Below are 21077 nucleotides of genomic sequence, written 5' to 3'. Positions count from 1 at the left end.
ATAGGATTTCTAAATACAGTACATACAGGTCAAAGTTGACTTTTTTTAAAAGCAGGGGCAGTATTCATATTTGTATAATGATGATGCATAGCGAAAGATTTAAACCACCTCCTCCTCAGTGCTATCTCTCCCATCAGTATTTGGCATCCCAGTGACATACCTTTTTACGCCGGACTATATATGACTTCTGCAGTCCAGTGCAGCTTGTTCACTGTGCCTCTATCTGATACAGACATACATGAATTAACAAAGCCTCTTTTAAAGAAGCTCCTCTGTACAAAGTCTTTGCATGTCCCCTTTTCTTCCTCTCTCTGGCTGAAAGTATTTTTAGAAGTATTGGGATGGAGAGGGATGATGGAGGACTGCTGAAACACAGACGTACCGACTGTGCAGTAAAGCTTCAAACAGAAATGAGTAGGGTTCAGCTCTATGTGTGCTGTCGCTGCGTGTAACTTGTCTACAACAGAAAAGATAAACAGCAGCTTTCTTCAAAAGTCCTTATTGCATAAGCATCAACAGCAAAAGGCTAAGAATAGGGACATGCAGAATAGCATTCCCACATCAGCAAAAGCATAGATTTATAACTGCGGCTAGCAAAGTAGAAATCACAAGAAAAGTGGATTGACCCGATTGTTTCAGTTTACATATGCATAATATTATATGGACCCAGCGTGGGCTGGTCCATGAGGTCACGAAGAGTCAGAACCGACAGAACGAATGAGTAAAAAAGACTTAAGCATGTAGAAGTACTTTTCTTTGTTGTGGTCTAGGAACCTGTCTCTATTCTTTCTATGATATTTCAGCAAATTTTCAATTAAAGAAGTTATGCCTGATCTTCTTAATTTATTTAGTGGCACATACCTGTATCTAGTGCCACTGCCACAGAGTGAAAGGCAAATTTCTGCACCCTATCCAGGAATGCATCTGCTTTGTTAACTTACTGTAATCCTGCTGTTTCTTCAGGAAGAAATTTCCTGGCAGCCAGCAGGCCTAGTAACTGATCTGTATTTGAATGCTTCACAAGTTGTGCCAAATTGGGTTCAGTGTCCTATGGAATATTTTATTGCTCTTCACAGAACGGATCACACATTATGTAAAAATAAGGAATGATGCAAGTTATACAGGTTGATAATGAGCTGCTGTTTCCCGGCTTTGGGAAAGAGATGCAAATAACGTTAGTGTGGCTTTTCTTGATGCCAAAAAGATCAGAACTCAGATCCAAAGCATCTCCAAATCAGCCAGTCTAAACCAAGGGCTGGGTTCTATCCTTTGTGTTTCCATTTTTAAATTAATTCTGGAGGCAGCAGTGACAGGTTTATGTATGTTTAGACGTTGCAGAGATCATGCTAACGTATAATTGTCAAATCCACTGATCCTGGCTTGTCTGCTGACTGCAAGCCCTTGTTTGTAAGGGTAGAAATCTGCTGACCGTGTTTGAGCTTCCAATCTCTGAAATGAGAAAATGATCCATACAATGTATGTGCATATGCTTATACAGAGATAAATGTTCACATACTTTCATCCTGTTATTCAAGTGATCTCCTGTCCAGGGATCAAATCATACCCCTCTATGCTTTTTAACTGTAAGTATTAAAAAAAAAAACTGCATGCAGCGCACATCATCTTGGGAAAGGCATTTCTTCCCATGAGAGATAAGGAAGCTTGCATGATTTAAACTGCATGTGTTATTGACAGTATGGTATGCTTTCTTCAAAATAGCTATAGAAATGTATGCAGATGTTAATTAACTTAAATCAACTCATTTATGTAAAAATTAAACCAGATTTCATTTTAAAACATCATTAATCAAAATATACATAAAGCCATTTTAAGAACAACAGTGAAGTTAAAGAATACAGCAACGTCCTTCATAAAAAGATGCTTCTGTAACCAATTATTCATAAAATATATTTTAATAAATAGAGCAAATATAAAAGCATGTTTATTGAGAAGTATGCCCCACTGAAGTGCAAGGGCCTCTCTCTTGAGTATGAATACTTAGGATTATGGAGCAATATTTAATTTGGCTGTATTTCAATTCATAAATTTTCCCTTTTGTCTCTTTCTCTTTATACTGCCCTTATATTGGTCTTGTTAGATATTTCTCCCATGTCTTTTTCATCCATCAGAACTTTTCAATTGTAATTGTATAATTTTCATGCAATGTTGCCAGTTTGTTCATGGTTCCAAATGAATACAGAAAATAGAGGCTTTTTTGTCTTCTTCTTCCCTGCAAAATCCTTGTCAAGCTCTTTAGTTCCTCTGAGCTTGTTTAGATTGTCTTTCCCTTGTCATGCTCCCCTGTCATGCTCCCCTGTCTGTTCTATCAAATTTGAGCAGAACACAACAGACAGCATATAGAAGATTGATGTGACCTTCATTCAGAGATCTTAAAAGCTAGGTCTCTTGTGGCATTTAGAAAAGATGAGGCTTCTGCTCGTTTATCATGACTATTCCTGAAATAGAAATAGATGCCCATCATATTCAGAGTTAGGGATTTTGAATCTGATTTTGAGGGTGGTCCATTATTTCCAATATTTTCATGAAGACCAACTCATTCCTGCATTTACCAGTTGCATTTGTTAGTCTTCCAGGAATGTAACTCTTAATGAATGGATCCTGAGTTATTGAACTTCTTTGTCAGTGTTTTATTGCGACTAGAACTGATGGGAAGTTTGTGCGAAAAAGCTGTTTGCATCTGTAAATGTGTTCATTTTGATGCTGCCAATTTAGAGACTGTCAGATAAGCACAGCTGCTGTCAAGCTACAAAGTGAGCAACACAGACTGAAATATGATATTATGGGCGCAGGATTTTTCACCCCACCTGAAGTTTTGGTGGGAACGCTTCCAAACCCAGAAACAAAATTATGTCACTTACAGTTTCATTTTTAGCCCATTGTCATACTTTTGTGTGTATGTTTGTGTGTTTGTGTATTTGATGGTTTGGTAGGAGAAAAACGGACACATATTTCAGTGCGTGTATGTATGTGGCACCTATCAACTTATGGTGATCTCATGACTTTCTTCGGGTTTTCTTAGGCAAGAAATACTCAGAGGTGGTTTTGCCCATTTCTTCATTTGAAATATACCTAAAGCACCTGCTATTTGTCTCTCATCCAAGTACTAACCAGACCTGACCCTGCTTAGCTTCCAAGATTAAACTGGCAGGAATATTTAGTGGGTCTTTGTACCTCTCATTGATGTAATTGATGGAATATTCTAATATCATTAAAATATTAACCAAACTGGGAATGTCCAGCAGAAGTTTTCTGTCTGTCTGTAAAGAGAGAGTAGTTGCAATACATAGTTGGATATATTGCGATAGAGCTGCCTCCCACTTAGTTGATTGAAATCATAGTCTTTATGAGGCTTTCTTTTTTAGATGAATAATTTTTAAAACTCTGCTGTAGATGAACTGGCAAAAATTAAGCTTAAGAAGGTTGCAATCCTACACACTGTTCTGGGAGTCTTGTGTAATTCGATAGTACTTCTGCAGAATAATTGTGTATAGCAATGGTTCCCAAAAAAATTTCTGACTAGGGTCCACTCTCCAACATTAGTACCAAAAGGGTTACGAATCAGTTTTTGGTCAACTTTAGATTTGGTTTGGTTATTTGGGGTGCAAATTCAGAAAACTGCATTGGATAGACCACATCAGCTCTAGTTTCTGATGCGGAACATGTGCCATCCAGTAGTCTCCCATCTGCTCACCCATAGAAAACCATATCTATATATATAAAAGGGTAGTGACATTTCGGCCTAGGAGAAAACAACAAAACTACACATCCCAGAAACACTAAACTTGGCAGCAGAACCCCTCATCCATGCCTCTACGTTCATACAACAAACAGCTCCAGCTACTCCATAAAACGGCCAGGCTTTGAGACTGCAAGGCTATTGACTGCTATTCCACCTGGCCAACAAAGGATTCCAATCAGCCACAGCAACGCGTGGCCGGGCACAGCTAGTGTAATAATAAAGAGGAAGGAGGTTTGCAGATCGGATTTTCATTCTCGCTGTCCACGGGTTGGGAATCACTAATAATAATAATAATAAAACTTTATTTATACCCTGCCACCATCTCCCCAACGGGGACTCGGGGCGGCTTACATGGGGCCACGCCCAGAACAATACAATATAAACAGCATATAATAGAACAACATATCACAACACAGTGAACAATACAATAAATAATAATATTAATATACACCACTGGTGTATAGAATTGAAGCGTGTGTCCTCTAACCACTAATTGTTAAGATTTTCCATTCCGTCTTCATGGGATTCACCTGCTCTTAGATCTGGCCTATTCTTCATTGTGGATAGGTATTTCTTTCAGGAAGAACCATGCTGGATCTGGACCAGAGGCCATCTAGTTCAACACCCTGTTTCCTTAGGAGCCTATGGGAAGATGATAAGCAGAAATTAGATGTAATTGTAAAAGGTGATCTTTATTCCATTTATAGCTTTATTCTTCATGTCTAATCCTACCTTTAAATTACATCTGAAAATCTTGTACCTTAGCATTTGAACACCTTTCAAAATACATCTAAAGTTTGCACACAGAAATGCCCTCAGAGGAGGTCTAGCCAAAAGAATGACTCATGCTGAAATTGCCAAATGTGACCTTCTCTGAGGGCAAGTACTTCTTTTTTTATTAATATCCTCTAAAGGTGAAGTGTGTGTCCTTCAGGTTACATTCAAAGTAAAGTGCGCTTCAACCAGTGGTTTTTGAAAAACACTATAATCTTAGGCCAACTGCTATAGGCATAGTTGTTTGGGGTTTATACTCTTTTGTTAGATATCAAAGAAATCTGTTAATTCTCATGAAAGAGTGCTAGGAATCCCAAAAGCCGAATGATTTCATACATCTGGAAGCCTGCCATGGTATATACTAAAAATACTGGAGGGGGGAGGGGCTCTGATTTGTATGTGACCTATACTTTGTGCTTTCTCCTTGTAGTGTGACTTAACATAAAGCTCTTACACTTTAGCAGAACTTGGCAAGTTTCTCTCTCTCTCTCTCTCTCAGCCTCATAGGAAGGCAAAAACAAGCCCACTCTGAATAAATCTTGCCAACAAAACCTCAGGATAGATTCACCTTGTTGTTGGCATAAGCCAGAAACTACTTGAATTCTCACAACAACAAATGTAGACTTCTCAGCCAGGGATCTCTAGTCTCCCCCCCCCCCCCCCAAAAAAAAAAAAAAACAACCCTCTCTTGATTCCATAGTTTTTTTTTCTGCCAGGGGCAACTTGAGAGACTGCAAGTCACTTCTGGTGTGAGAGAATTGGATGTCTGCAAGGATGCTGCCCAGGGGATGCCGGGATGTTTGATGTTTTACCATCCTTGTGGGAGGCTTCTCTCATGTCCCCAGATTCAAACTGCTGACCTGTAGGTCAGCAGTCGTGGTGGCACAAAGGTTTAACCCATTGCGCTATTGGGGGCTCCATTCCGTAGAATGCAGCCATGACAATCGAAGTAGAATCATAGGGCTATATTTGTGTCGTGTGAAAGAGTCCTTATCCGTGCTCTGTGTGGGGCATCTTTGGAAAATAACAATACAAAACAAACTTATCTTCCAAACCTTTTGTGAGGAATGATTTTGCATTGTGTTTCTGCACCCATGTGTTTTCCTCTTGACATCTCTGTGGGTTTTCTTTTATTAAGTCTCTGAAATGCAGCCATGCCACTTTATTACAAGGTTGGCCCTGGGCATTTTGTAGAAAGAAGTGCTTGATGGGTTTCCCTGGGGCTTTGGTAGTTGCTGGGGGAGAGTGGCAACTGCTACTCTCAGCAGATCACCAATGTAAATTTAGGTTCCTGCTTGAGGCAATAAGTGGTCCCGGCAGCTTTTCATTTAAAAGAGAAGAGTAGCAGACGTCTTCATGGGTCTCTTGGCTTTTCTGATTAGAGTAAGGCAGCCTTGCATGATGTGGATGCAACTTAGCAGTGATGTTTTTAAAATAACTCAGTAATGCTTAATTTCTTTTCCTAACTAAAAAGGAAAATGTGATTTAGTTCACTGGCAGGGCATTGATCTCTTATTGCTGATGAAAGAAAATCTCATCCATTTCCCAACTTGCCATCCTGTGATTGTCCCACAGAGAGCTTTAAAAGTTACCTTGTAATTTCTAGGAGTGCTTAGACCAGTGGTTCTCAACCTGTGGGTCCCCAGAAATCCCAGCCAGTTTACCCGCTGTTAGGATTTCTGGGAGTTGAAGGGGAGAAACATCTGGGGACCCTAGGTTGGGAACCACTGGCTTGGATGCTTAGACGATCCGTTCTTTAGCTTTCACGTGGATCACAACATCTAGGACTTGTGATTCAAAACTATTACTGTCTCAGATTTTGATCCTGTATGCCCATCTGTGTTCTGTTGTATGGGGAGCAACATAGGAATAGCCAATTAACAGGTCAAGAGATGTACAGGTCATCTAGGTAAAGGTTTTCACCTGACATTAAGTCTAGTCGTGTTCAACTCTGGGGGTTGGTGCTCATCTCCATTTCTAAGCCGAAGAGCCGGCGTTGTCCATAGACACCTCCAAGGTCATGTGGCCGGCATGAGTACATGGAGTGCCGTTACCTTCCTTCTGGAGTGGTACCTATTGATTTCACATTTGTATGTTTTCAAACTGCTAGGTTGGTAGAAGCGGGAGCTAACAGCAGGAGCTCATCTCACTCCCAGGATTCGAACTGCCGACCTTTCGGTCAGCAAGTTCAGCAGCTCAGCAGTTTAACCTGCTGTGCCACCAGGGACTCTGTAGGCCATCTATCTTCTCATATTCCCATGTCTTTTTAAAAAAGATAATTCTCTTTCTCAAACTGTTATGGTGATGCTTTTGAAAATAGCAGATGGGGATCAGAAGTTGCTTCCGTTCTTTCAATGTATGTGTGTGTCACTTGCGTCACCTTGAAAGAAAGCTCATCCATCTGCGGTCGCAGGCTGATGTGAATGACAGCTCAGGATGAAGTTCATGTACCTTGTCTGGATATCCTGGTACAATGAAAAAATGTGCCCAAAGAGCTGTGACCTCTTCATTTATCTTCTGTGAAAGTGACACTTCCAAGAGACACTAAAATCCCTCTCCATTTTTATGTTCCAGAATTTAAATGCCTGTGTTTTGAAAAATAAACATCAACTATGGCATTAAAGCCAGGGTGAAGAACCTGTGGTCCTCCAGATGTTTTGGACTGGAGTTTATGTTGGCTTTTGGCACTGGTGGGGTTGATGAGAATTGTAGTCCAAAACAACTGGAGCAGAGATACAAATTGTGTTATTGGAAGTCCAACTTCCGGCATTTCTAATCATTAGCTGTACTGGCTGCTGGGAGCGACATTTCAATAATATCTGGAGGGCCACTTACCATATTTCTTTGATTTTAAGGCATTCACTAATTTCAAGATGCACACTAATTTCAGTACCAACAACAACAAAAAACATAAAACACATTTTAAGAGATGATTATGGGCTTAATTGCTTTACTTATTGTCTCCTTATTGCTTCCCTGCTGTACTGTGAAATCTTGCGTCTGTGTGCCTTTGAGTCGCCTCATGAATTTTTCATAGTTTTCTTAGGCAAGATATACTCAGAGGTGATTTTGCCAGTTCCTCCTGAAATACAACTTAAAATACCTGGCATTTGTTGGTGATCTCCCATACTAGTACTAACCAGGGCTGGTCTTGCTTAACTGGTGCCTTTGCAGCACTTGCAGGCTTAAAAATGGAAAAGAATAAACTTTTAATCTGTACCTGAGGAGGAAAAAACTTGTAGCTTAAATTTCAAACAAGAACACTTCTAACCATTCCAGTGCCTTGTATTTTTCTGCTTTGTAGACCTGGAATAACCACTTCACAAGGTCCTTTTTAAAGCATTTTTGTCTTCTTATCTACTTGTCTACTCCAGTATTGCTATTCTAGTTATATATTATTGATTAGCCACAACTAGTTGCTTTTGAAATGTAATTCAGTTTCTTAAGAAGAAGAACACACAAGGCTTTGGCTTGTTCAATTCAATACAGATAGTCCCCTGAGTTCCTATCGTGTTCATAACTTGGGGACTGCCTGTACTGTTTTTGACTAGCATTGGCTTTCCAAGGAAAATGCCTTTCCTAATCCTCCTACATTTTATAAAACTGGGATTTCAACTTGCTTCCTCCAAGGTGGAGGAGATTTCGCATTTGGGTTCACCTTATAAAATGCAATGAGTTTTAACAAAGGATCTCCTTCATCTTGCTGAGATATAATCTTTGGTTTATTATTAGAAATAATCTTATAAACAAAGATATTTTAATGACACTGCATGTCCTATTCAGCTCACCAATGCAAAGATATAATCACCTGCCATCTGTTCTGTGAGTTTCCATGTTAATAAGGTAATTTTCACTGCATGTTCTGGATTTCATCTTTCTAACTTCTCCCCAACTATGCGCTGTGATCACAAAGAAATTAGGCTTAAGTTGAAAATTATGTAGCCCTCCAGGTATTTTGGATTGTAAATCTCAGTGCTCCTCACCATTGGCTATGCTGGCTGGTATTTTGGGGATTTGCAGTCCAAAATCAGCAGAGTCCTCTGAAGATGTCTTCATAGACTATAATTTTTTAACATGCACAAGCCTCTATTCTTGGTCCAACTAACTAAGGCCTTTTCATTGTACCAGCTATAGCACTTTCATACCATTTTACTTGATCAGTTTGTATCTTACGGAATCTTGGAATTAGTGGTTCAATGAGACTCTGGAGCAGTTTGCCAAACATTGATCTTGTTTGGGAATTTGGCTCCCAGAATCTCTTGACCATTGATCAAGGCAGTTGGGAGAATAAATTCTAAATAGCTCACAAAACTTTCAATCCCAGGATTCCACAGGATGCAGCCATAGCAGTTAAAGTGGTATCAAGATATTACATTTATGGTTGTTTCTTAATGTTTAGCTGCTATCCTGGAGTAGAGATCCCATCAAAGAAAATGATAGAAGCATCCTGTTCTTTTCTTATTTTTCTTTTTTGTTCATCATTTTCAGAAAGGAAAAGTGTTTCTTCCTTAGCAGTTTCTGTAGCATATCTTTCAGTTGCATTGACATGCTTTTTAATCTGGATTTTTGGCACCAACTAGTTGTGGTTGTTGTGTGCCTTCAAATCATTTCTGACTTATGGTTACCATATCACCAGGTTTTTTTTGGGGGGGGGGGTTGGCAAAGCTTGTTCAGAGGGGTTACCTTTGTCTTCCCCTGAGACTGAGTTTGACTTACCCAATGCCACCCAGTGGGTTTCCATTGATGGGATTCAGACCTTGGTCTCCAGAGTCCTAATCTAATGCTCAAACCACTACACCATGCTGGTTCTCTTCTAGCAAATTAGCATGATTACTTTCACAGTAATCTGTTACCAAAGAGATGCTAATCCCTTTCTCCTATTTCCACTGCTTTTGAATTTTAAAGTAATCATTGCTGGTAGAAGAAGAATGTAAAAGAACATGGCCATACAGCCCGGAAAACTCATAGCAACCTAGAATGTAAAAGTTTCATTCTTGCCTCGTTCACTTATCAGAGCACAGAGAGCTTATTCACATCATTACCCTGGCAAGATGTTTTTTAAGTGTTTTTAGATGTGGAAATAAAGATCAAAATATTACACAAGTCCTTCCTTTCTGGAACTATTAAGATAAGAGCACAGTAAATTATGATTTGACTTTCAGTTGGACAGTCTCATGGAGGAGTTATGAATCGTAGGAATGTTAGTCCTGATGTATTACTTAAAGTATTTATATTGTGGTAGTACACAGATTTAATCAGTGTTTAAGTAGTCTAAATTAAAATCACAATGGAATAATTAAGACATCTCAAACAGTGGCTTTGTAGTCCTCTCAGTTTCAGATCCAGAAGTGACGCAAGTTGCTCCTGACACGAAAAAAAAAAGTTTCAGATCCAATAGGTATAAAACATTAATAATAATCATCATCATCATCCTCATTTATATTCTGCTTTATCTCCACGAGAGGACTCAGAGCAGATTATAGAATACATATATGGCAAACATTCAATGCCATTATACAATTAACAACAAAGATAGAAGGTACAGAGGCAAGGCTTCCCCCTTTTCCATCTCCGGCATCTGGAGGCTGTTCTTGACCCAGCCATGGAGAGGTGCTGCTGTTCAATTTTTCTATGTAGAGGAGCCTGTTGTCCATGGACGCCTTCCTGTTCCAATTGCTGGTATTCGTTCTGGGGCACCTTCCCCGCCAAGGCGGTACCTATTTATCTACCCACATTACTGTTTTTGAACTGCTGGGTAAACAGAAGCTAGGGCTAATGGTGGGAACTCGCCCCTACCCACAGCTTGAGCTGCCAACCTTCTGGTTGGCAAGATTTTCTGTAGCTGGCAGTTTAACCCGCTGCGCTCCTCGTGGCTCCTATCTGTTGAGCTGATTAACATTCTTAAATAATTCACTTCCTTAGTGTGAAGGCACGCTGGGGGAAATGGCTATCTCTAGGTCTGGCTACCCAAGTGGCGTTCGGTTTACCCTTTAATTATACCTCAAACCCCAAAGTAAACACTCTAGAAACTGATTAAAGATAACCAAAAATATGTTTATTGAACACAGGAAACAGTCCTTTTACTGTATTAGAAATAATATGAGATAAAATAGCTGAAATTATAAAGAAATAAAACTATATTGATAGAGAATGAAGGCTATAAAGACTATAAAAGATAAGCACACAAGCTATGAGGAAAGGTAGGTACTAAGCTGTAAGGTGAGGTAATAATAATAATAATAATAATAATAATAATAATAATAACAACTTTATTTTTATATCCCGCCCCATCTCCCCGGAGGGACTTGGAGCGGCTTACATGGGGCCATGCCCAACAACAATACAATAACAGCAATAAAACAAAGATCGACAATAAAACAATGTCGCATCAATAAAAACATAACATCAATAAACAGTTATAAAAGTCAGCACACAGCATAAAATGGTTAAAAACAGGGCTAAAAACACTGAGCTGGGCCAAGGGGAAAACCTTCAACATGGTAGAGGTAGTTTCACAGTTTAAAAATCAATAAAGTGCGAAATAATTGTGGCCAGGCAACCTATTATTAGATGGGCAGGAAAATCGACCCTATAATAATTAACCATCAATAATTAACCAGCTATGGTGTTAAGTACCTAAAGCTATGAGGAGACTATATGTTCTAACTATGAAGAAACTATAAGCTCTATCTATAATGGTAAGTACATAAGCTGTGAGGTAAACTATCAGCTTTGCTATCTTTGAGGTAAGTACCTAAACTATGACCTATGTGGTAAGTACCAGCTATAATGAACTATCTATAATGACTATGAGGTGAACTATAAGGTAAGTACAAGGCTATGAGGTAAACTATGAGGTATAATAACTATATGGTAAGTACAAGGCTATAAGGTAAGTACTTCACTATCAGGTAAGTACATCACTATGAGGTAAATACGTGATTTATGTTGCCTGTTTGAATTTGCCAGGTCAAAGAACCCAGACCAAATTCTAAGACCTATCTCTAAGAGGTTTTACTCAGGAATGCCAAATGGAGGGCGGAAAGCCTCTAGAGCCTAGCTCACAGGCTGAACCATCTCACCCAAACCTACAGGGGAGTCCCAAACTCCACCCCCAAAACAGGAGCCAGTGGAACATTCCATCCAAGAACAGCAAAGCAGGAAATAAGCAGGGGATAGGAACCCAGTAAGACATCAATCACACTTAGATAAAATCTTTTTGTTCCTGTAGGACAATTGGAGAAGAAGACGTTTGTTTTCACAACCTGCACTAGCGGGTTCCAGTGTCATCTGCTTGGCTATTGTGAAAAACAAGTCTGTGAATGAGACAGGTTTCTGATCTAATCCATTGGATCTGGGTTTTTATGACATTTCTAGGTTCAGTCTATCATGTATTCTGCAAATTATTCAAACTATTCCCTGAATGCCATCTTATTGAGGGTCCCCAGTACCAGAGCTTTTAAACCACGTGTTTCGCCAGACTAAAGGAGATCAGATGATATAGTATGGATTATACCCCTTTGGGATATGCATTAAATAGGGAAGACAGATTTCAGCGTATTTCTGGATATACAGTTGAACCCCCGTATATCTACAGATTAGACAATCCACAGGAAACTGTCCTCCCCCCTGCCCCATTTTAAACAAAAGAAGAGGCAAACTTTGATTTTGCCATTTTATAAGAGACGATACCATATAATGGGACTTGAGCATTCATGGATTTTGATATTCACAAAGCCCCATAAGATAAAAGGCCCACTGTACTGGTTTTCCCAGTTAAAATATTATTTTCCATTCTCTTTTCTTAACCATATGGAAGCGTGTTTTTCTTGTGGATTATAGATTTTATTTCAGCAGAAATTTTAATAGATTAGTTCCTGATAGATTGAATAATATTGAAAAAGTAAAACTTTTGTACCAGTAGACATATTTCTGGTGATAAGTCTAACACTAAGGCTGTGTTATAAGAGTAAATGTTGTTTTATCCATGGGACCTGTACCCAAGTTTCGTTTCCATTATGGCAACATTTTAAGATATTTACATTAATAATTTTAAATATTATGTTACTTTTTGTTTGCATTAGGTAGCCATGTCCGCCAAAGCCATTTCTGAGCAGACCGGAAAAGAATTCTTGTATAAATACATTTGTACATCCTCAGCCATCCAGAACCGCTTCAAATATGCCAGAGTAACACCTGATACTGACTGGGACCGACTCATCCAAGATCATCCCTGGCTCTTAACTGAGGTGAGTGGAACAAATTGCAGTTTCTCTGCCTTTTCCTTAATCTACTTCAGAGGTCTTGTAATGGAGGAACCTTCCCTGGCCCGGAGCAAAGGAGTTTCATGGTAGACTGGGAAAACTGGGACCAATAATAATAATAATAATAATAATAATAATAATAATAATAATACTTTATTTATATACCGCCCTATCTCCCGGATGGGACTCAGGGCGGTTTACAGTCATAAAAGCAACACAACATTACATAACGACATAACACATTATTAAACAAGGTAAAATAGTACAATTATAACGATAAATCACACTTACATGACCAGATCAAGGAGACGGGAACCATAAACCCAATATATTAAAATGTATCATTTTAGGATAGGGAAATCTTGTGCAATGAATTCAGGCTCAGAAATCGGCGGTAGTCCAATATAATTACTCAAAAACCTGCCGACACCACCAGGTCTTCAGTTCCTTACGGAAATTGGATAATGTAGGGGATTGCCTGATCTCTTTTGGCAGTGAATTCCAGAGCCGGGGGGCCACTGCCGAGAAGGCTCATTCCCTCGTCCCCACCAGCCGCACTTGAGACGGTGGTGGGAGCGCGAGAAGAGCCTCCCCGGAAGATCTCAAGGTCCGCACTGGCTCATAGGAGGAGATGCGATCACGGAGATAGGTAGGGCCCGAGCCGTGACCTACCGTGTTTCCCCGAAAATAAGACAGTGTCTTATATTAATTTTTGCTCCCAAAGATGCTCTAGGTCTTATTTTCAGGGGATGTCTTATTTTTCCATGAAGAAGAATTCACATTTATTGTTGAACAAAAAATGAACATTTATATATACTGTACAGTAGTTGTCATCACAAACCAGCATAACCAGACAAACTGTGAATCCTATCAAGAATTTCTTGTTACTACCATTATTTCCATGTACAATACTCTATGGAAGGTACATTTACCGATGCTGCATGCTCTGGTGTTCTGTTCATTGGGCATGCTTCGAAACAAAAACTTTGCTAGGTCTTACTTTCAGGGGAGTCCTTATATTTAGCAATTCAGCAAAACCTCTACTGGGTCTTATTTTCAGGGGATGTCTTATTTTAGGGGAAACAGGGTACCACACGTTGTTAAAAGTCGACTCCAGGTCAGTATGAACAATGATCAATGATGATGAGAGCCAACAATATATAGACAGCGACAGCTTCCTCAAACCTTAATACCCTAAAGTCACCAGATCCCACCTGATTTTGGAAATTAAACACTCAGTTCTGATTGGATAGAAGACCACCAACAAATATGAGGTGCCATAGGCTATATTTCAGAGGAAGGAAATGGGAAGCAACTTTTGAGCATTCCTTGCCTAAGAAAATTCAATGAAATTCATGGTGTTGCATGTACACACCCATAAAGCTTTCCCACCAGTCAGTCAGTCATGATGGAGCAGAACTATTTTTGTAGTTCTACCTTCCCTCTGGTCCCTATCTGGTTATATCTGCTAATGTGTGTGCCTGGTGAAATGGTTGGTCTAATTCAATTAGTTTAATAATCTGACTGTAATCACGTGTTCCTAGACCATTTATGTTATTTGTGGTGTTAAAAGAATATATATATATATATATATATATATATATGCCCATTAACAGTCTTGATAGTTGTGTTAATCACCAAAATAAATTCGTGAGATGCTAATTTAAAGTAATTTTGGTTAAAATGTAATTTCTTAAAAATATTTTCCCATAGTAAATAATATTATTTATATATGCTAAATGTTTGCTTAAAGTCCAGTGGTTCCTAACCTGTGGTTGTGGACCACCAGTGGTCCCCAAGAACTAAAATATGGTCTGCAGACACACTGTTACTACTCTTGTAACAAGAGCGACTGGTTTCGTGAAACACTCTTACAGTGGCGAAGCAACAAGGATGTCGGGAGTGGAGAGGCTGACTACCCATGAAAGGTGTGACAAGCCTCCTGACTGCTGCTTCTCCTCCTCCTCCCTCCCCCTGAGCGGAGCGGTTTCATGTGGCGCCTGGAAGCAGGGGTGCCTTGGTGTCTTCATTTTTAGGCCTGTTCCTGGGGTTATTTGGGGTGCTGATTCAGAAAATTGCACTGGATAGATAACATCAGCTCTAGATTATTAAACATGGTATTCTGTGGGCAAGCAGATAGCGACTACTGGATGGCATATGTTCTGTATCAGAAACTAGAGCTGATGTGGTCTATCCAATGCAATTTTCTGAATTAGCACCCCAAATAACCAAACCAAATCTAAAGTTGACCAAAAACTGATTCATAACCTTTTTGGTACTAGTGTTGAAGAGTGGTCCCTGGTCAAAGTGATCCCTGGTCAAGTGGTTCCTGATCAAAGAGGTCCCTGATCAAAACAAGATTGAGAACCACTGGCTTAAACTCTTCTTCTCTTTTGCTTTTTGGAACACCAGCATCAGCCTAGTGTCCTCGCATTGCAAAAAGGGAAGGAAAGATAAATTAAAATGACAGCAACTAAGCAAGGACATTGGTTTTTTGTACTTAGCATAAATTTTCTCCCTACTTAGCATTAAAGAAAAAGATAAAGTAACTGCAACATTTTTAACAAGGGTTTTGCAACACAGCATCAATGCTTTGAAAAACAATGTTTTATCGTTCCTGATCTGGTAGTTTATCTTTTTTAATGCTAAGTAGAGAAAGGATTCATAGTGAATTCGGTGAGCCAGCATAAATTCGGTGACTTGCATGTTGGATCCAGTAGACCTGAGTTCAAATCCTTCCACACTATGGAAACCCACAACCCACAGGTTGACCTTGAACAGGTTGTAATCTCACAGCCTCAGACAAGGCAAAAACAATACTGCCTTTGAATAAATTTTGCTAAGAAAAGCCTATGGTGGAGTCACTTTAAGGTTGTATTTCGACAACCATAAAATGACTCTATCATGCATTTAAAGAAAATCTTTTAGTACCCTTAATTTTCCAGGCCTGGTTCATGTTGACTATTGTTTGATCAGCCTCTTAACTAGAGGGGATATATCATGCTCTCTATTGATGGAGAAGCCTATATTTTCTGTGCATTAAGGGAAACATCCAATATATCATTTTATGTTTACCCTTTGGGTTGGCTTTGTTATTATTTTTTCTTGGAAATGTTTGGGGGTCCATTCTGTATCTACCCTTCAATTTGTTCTTTAATTAGGCAAATTGAATTGCAAACAGGAGACATCCTGCCCCATTCTCAGTTCCTTTCTGTGTTTTTTCCCCCTCTCCTGGCCATCCGCCAGTTTAATCACACTTAGCTGAGCACAGATCAGCTACGCAATACCATTTTTCTTGCTGATAGAAGGCAGCTGTATTGGTAAGCTAATTAAATACTCTGCACTTAGGTTATGTGAGTCGGTTGCTGGCTTGTCTTGGCAAGGAGAGTACATAAGGCTTTATGAGGCTTGCCAGAAATCCGCAAGGACTGTGGGTGCCCTTTGGATTTCTTGACAGAATTCTGAAAGCGGGAGCTAGAAAAAGATTTTGAATCCCACTGGTGCTGAAGTAAATGTTCAAGGATCCTGAAATGGAAAAGAGGGTTGGATTTAAAGTGAGAAAAACTACCTGCAGATGACCATAACGAGAAGCAGTGCAAACATTAATTAATAGGGGAAGGGGAAATAATAAATTAGAGCCGCTTGTTCATTTAATATTTTCTTCCTTGTACTGGGATTCAAGGCAGTTCTAAATGTGATTAAAAAATAAACATAACTAAAACTCAGTAAATACCAATACCGTTTGACTACATCAGGCAATACCTTTGGGGGATTTTGTATGGCCTTAGATAAATTTGCCATATAAGTAAAAAAATAAATTCCCTGTTAAGGTATGACGCGCCAAGAAAACCTATAAAAATTATGTGAGCTAGGCAAATTTGGGTGTAATTGGTATTTTTTCTTCATCTGTAGCCTCCATTTGCTGTTAGTGAGCGTGATGAATACAGGAGGCAGAACAACATTGCTGGAAGTTTAACGCCATCTTCCTCCTATACTGCTGGCATCTAAACATGGTGGCAAACATGCATGCCTTATAACAAAGATTTGGAAATGCTGCATATGGTTCCCTATTCCATGTTTTGTGGCCTTTTAAAGTTTCCAAAAGTACATCTATACTGTAGCTTGACACCACTTTAACTGCCGTTGCTCAGTTTTATAGAATTATCAAAGCTGTCATTTCAAAAAGTCTTTCGCCTTCTCTGCTAAAGAGTGCTGGTGCCTCACCAAACTACAAATCCCCGGATTCCATAGCATTGAGCCATGACAGTTAAAGCACTGTCAAGCTGTATTAATTTCATAATGTGGATGTACCCACAATTATCTTCTAAGCTGCCAGAACCCTCCATAAAAAAATAAATCTGAGCAGTTTTTGACCCTCAAACAGACACTAAAATGTGTCAGTTTTGCTCCCACTGATTTCTGAATCTGCCTCCAAACCACAAATACAAATAAAGTAGGAAAATGACCTAAGAAATTAAACTAGGATGACATTGCTTTTTTTCTAGTTTTGACAGTGCATCATGCCTGCATTAGAAGTGTCCCCACTGCAGTTAGCCAACCTTGCATTAAAAATAGAGATTTGGAGTTTATAGATATGCATCTACATTTGCTAAATCTTTCTGTATTGAAAATATTTTATTTTGGGTGCTTTACACTTTGACATTAGTGGTAAAATTGTTAATAAGATACCACATATTCACCTGCAAGATTAAGTTCCAACTTTTCTTTCATCTTTGTAAAATGTTAGCGTCTAGTAGTGAAGCCTGATCAGTTGATAAAGCGACGTGGCAAGCTCGGCTTGGTGGGTGTGAATCTTGATTTGGATCAAGTGAAGACTTGGTTGAAGCCACGTCTTGGACTAGAAACAACTGTAAGTTATTATTTTTCAGCCTAACCTATTTACATTAGTTGTTTTGACACCGAAGCCCTTTTGAAGAAAGAACAGGACATGAATGAAGGAAATTTTAAAAAGTTGATTTATGTTCCTTGAAGTCTTGTGTAACAGCACAGAATTTAAAAAAAATATGGAAATGAATATATCTTTTAAAGGAGTGGATTGAAATGGTTTGAATGCTGGACTGTGAAGAAAGCAAAGACCAATAAATTCCTCATTGAACAAATCTTGCCCCATGTTAGAGTTGCCATAGGATTGTCATAAGCTGTCAATAACATGAAGGTACACAACAACAATATATTTTAGGTTTGATAATATAATATCCACCTGTGCCACAGGGCTAAGCCCTGGTGATATTATGTTCCTGGATGTTTTCACCCAAATAGGAAAAAACAGTTGACTGGGGTGTTGCAAATCAAGAGAAGGTGAGGCAAAGAAAGAAGTTGCTAATGTAAATCCAGTGAAACAAAGGGAAATCGTGTGCTGATGGGAAGTAAAGCACACACAGAAACACAAAGTAGACTCAAATATAAGTGATCATTTAAAATTTTCATGATTTTAATATGGGATCTACCCAGTTACTGTCATGGAATGAAACATAAAAATGACTGATCCAGTACTCTCCAGTCCCATGGTGGCATAAAAATACAAATCCAACATATGGACATCCATAATTATGAGAGTTATAAAGTTCACGCTAGCAACAGACAACGCATAATAAGTTTGGATAGCATATGGAAGGGTTTACACCCCTGCTGTGTTTGTTCTGCTGTCTGTGCCCTTGTTCAGAAGATTTCACCTGTTGTCTCACACTCATTCTTAACTATGAGTTGTTTGTAAGTTGGATGTTTGCAACTTTGGGACTGCCTATATTCATCTATATATTCATCCCCTGGTGGCACACTGTGTTAAAGCGCTGAGCTGCCGAACTTGTGGACCAAAAAGTGCCAGGTGCAAATCCCAGGAGAGGAATGAGCGCCCGCTGTTAGCCCCAGCTCCTGCCAACCTAGCAGTTCGAAAACATGCAAATGTGAGTAGATCAATAGGTACCGCTCCGGCGGGAAGGTAACAGTGCGCCATGCAGTCATGCCGGCCACATGACCTGGAAATGTCTATGGACAATGCCGGCTCTTCGGCTTAGAAATGGAGATGAGCACCAACCCCCAGAGTCGATCACAACTGGACTTAACGTCAGGGGAAACCTTTACCTTTACCTATATTCATCTATGCATTTTTCTTCCACAGATCGCCAAAGCTAAAGGCATCCTAAAGAACTTCTTGATAGAACCCTTTGTTCCACACAAGCAGGTCAGTGGTGCCTCGACACAGAGAACTTTGTATATGTAGAATTGTGTGTGGTATGTGACCAAATCCATTATTGGTATCACAGCGTTACTTTCAGGAAGGGTATAGTCAGTTGTTTAACTTTTGTGGATTTGCACAGTGTAACATTTTTTTAAAAAAATTCCTGTTTTGAAAGTGTTATTCCTGTTTAATTGTGTGGGTACTCTCTTCGAAAGTAGTTGTTCTGTTCCAGAAACTTTGTTTTTGTGGCTGCCACAAACTATGCTGAATTGGTTGAGACTCAATGAGATATTCATTGAAAAACTATATCAAAATGGGCTGCAGGAAGTCCTGCAAAAACAAAGATTTTGCAGTTTAATAAACTTTCCCCATGATTTTTGATAGAACCAATTAGGAAATGACGTTTATAAACCAGGGACAAAAATCGTGCTTCATAGTGTTATCAGCAAATGTTTGATCTTTATACTATGTTTTATCCCTGGTGTCACATAAAAATGTATTGAGTGGAAAGGGGTCACGACTGGAATTAGTTTAAGAAGCCCTACTCTCGAGTGATTTTATGGTCAAATACTGCCAAAGGTTGACCAAAGTATTGCACTAGACAATCTTGATATTCATAGTGTTGTTACCCTAGGTTAAAAAAAATCATCTTTTGAAAATTTAATGTTTAAAAAAAAAGTTTCGTAGCGGTTCTACAAGCCCTGTGGAAATGGAGATCCTGCTATTGTTGGAAGGGAAGTATTATTTTAATAGGGACTGTATAGTCAGTGGAGTCTCTGCTCTGGATTTGGGGAAAGGATCCTTAGCGTATATTGGCATTTTTCTCTCCATAGTCCACCATGAACAATTGGTGGAAGAAAGGAATAGGAACATAAAAAAGAAAAGGAAATTGCTTGCTCCACTTTGGCTCAGTTTAACTGATACGGTACTTTTATCTTTTGTAATAAACATTTTCAAAAATGCTTGGGTTGGTTATTGTTAGGGAGCCTTTCCTACTAGGAAGCTTTATAAAATACACTGAAGAATTAACTGCCAGAATGGGTAAACAAATCTTGTTCAGCACACATACAGCATGATAACAGATGCTTCAGAGTGTCTCTACTTTCCATGCTCACTGTGTACGTTCTGACTATATGTGATCTCTTTATCACTATATGTGATTCTTCTAATTTTATAGGCAGAGGAGTTCTATGTGTGCATATATGCAGCCCGCGAGGGAGACTATGTGCTCTTCTACCATGAGGGTGGCGTGGATGTGGGAGATGTTGATGCCAAAGCCCAGAAGCTGCTGGTGCGCGTGGATGAGAAGCTGCATGAATCTGACATTAAGAAGCATCTATTGCTGCATGCCCCAAAGGACAAACAAGAGTAATTCTGAGACACTGCTTTATATTCTCTTACCATTCAATTGTGGACAGTTGTATCTATGTGACGTAAGCACTACAACAGGAGTGGAGATGTTAAGGCATCAAAGGGTCAATCCTTGCTTTTCCAGTCCCCTGATTGGCCCTCACAGTTGCACCCAACTACAATCTGGAAGTTACATTTTAGATGAATGGGGTGTGTCTACATTGTAGAATTAGTGCAGTTTGACACCCCTTTAAATGCCATGGCTCAATGATATCATGAATCATGAAAGTTGCAGTTTTACAAGGTCTTAGGCCTTCGCTTCCAAAGAGTGCTGGTGCTTCATCAGACTACAAATCCCAGGATTCCATAGCATTGCTCCATAGCAGTTAAAGCGTGTTAAACTGCATTAATTTAACAGGTGCATTCTGGAAATAACATCTACATGATAAACCAATACTTTTGGTTGTTTCTTCCCACTGTTTAGCTTGTGGGACATAAAGAAATAGGTCACAGGTACGTAGACTGGACTTAGGCAGGACTCCAATATTTTATCACGCTCACCATAGCAAATGTGCAATGTCAAGCATGATGAGAAGCCAATCTCTTTCACAATGTTGAAGCTTGAGAGGTCAAGCAAGGATGCTGGCAACAGCTATCATTTCCCTAGTTCCAAAGTAAGGGTTCAGGTTTAGGTTAGTATCTGTCCGGAGACACAAGGGAATTGCTTTCG

General features: G+C 39.3%; 1 protein-coding gene across 5 annotated transcripts in view; it reads left to right on the top strand.

Annotated features, from left to right (window-relative positions):
- Nucleotides 1-21077, top strand: part of acly (ATP citrate lyase) — a 72422-nt gene that overhangs the window by 14955 nt on the left and 36390 nt on the right. For 3 of the 5 annotated variants that reach the window (XM_062983948.1, XM_003222429.4, XM_062983947.1), the window contains exons 2-5: nucleotides 12619-12783; nucleotides 17546-17668; nucleotides 18938-19000; nucleotides 20175-20365. In XM_062983948.1, the coding sequence (XP_062840018.1) occupies nucleotides 12619-12783; nucleotides 17546-17668; nucleotides 18938-19000; nucleotides 20175-20365 (542 nt within the window). The remainder of the gene's footprint in view (nucleotides 1-12618; nucleotides 12784-17545; nucleotides 17669-18937; nucleotides 19001-20174; nucleotides 20366-21077) is intronic. The other 2 variants (XM_062983946.1, XM_062983949.1) reach the window with 1 other exon arrangement.

The sequence above is a fragment of the Anolis carolinensis genome, chromosome 6 (assembly GCF_035594765.1).
Source record: "Anolis carolinensis isolate JA03-04 chromosome 6, rAnoCar3.1.pri, whole genome shotgun sequence".
Classification (NCBI taxonomy): Eukaryota; Metazoa; Chordata; class Lepidosauria; order Squamata; family Dactyloidae; genus Anolis; species Anolis carolinensis.
This window is presented reverse-complemented; position numbering and strand designations above follow the sequence as displayed.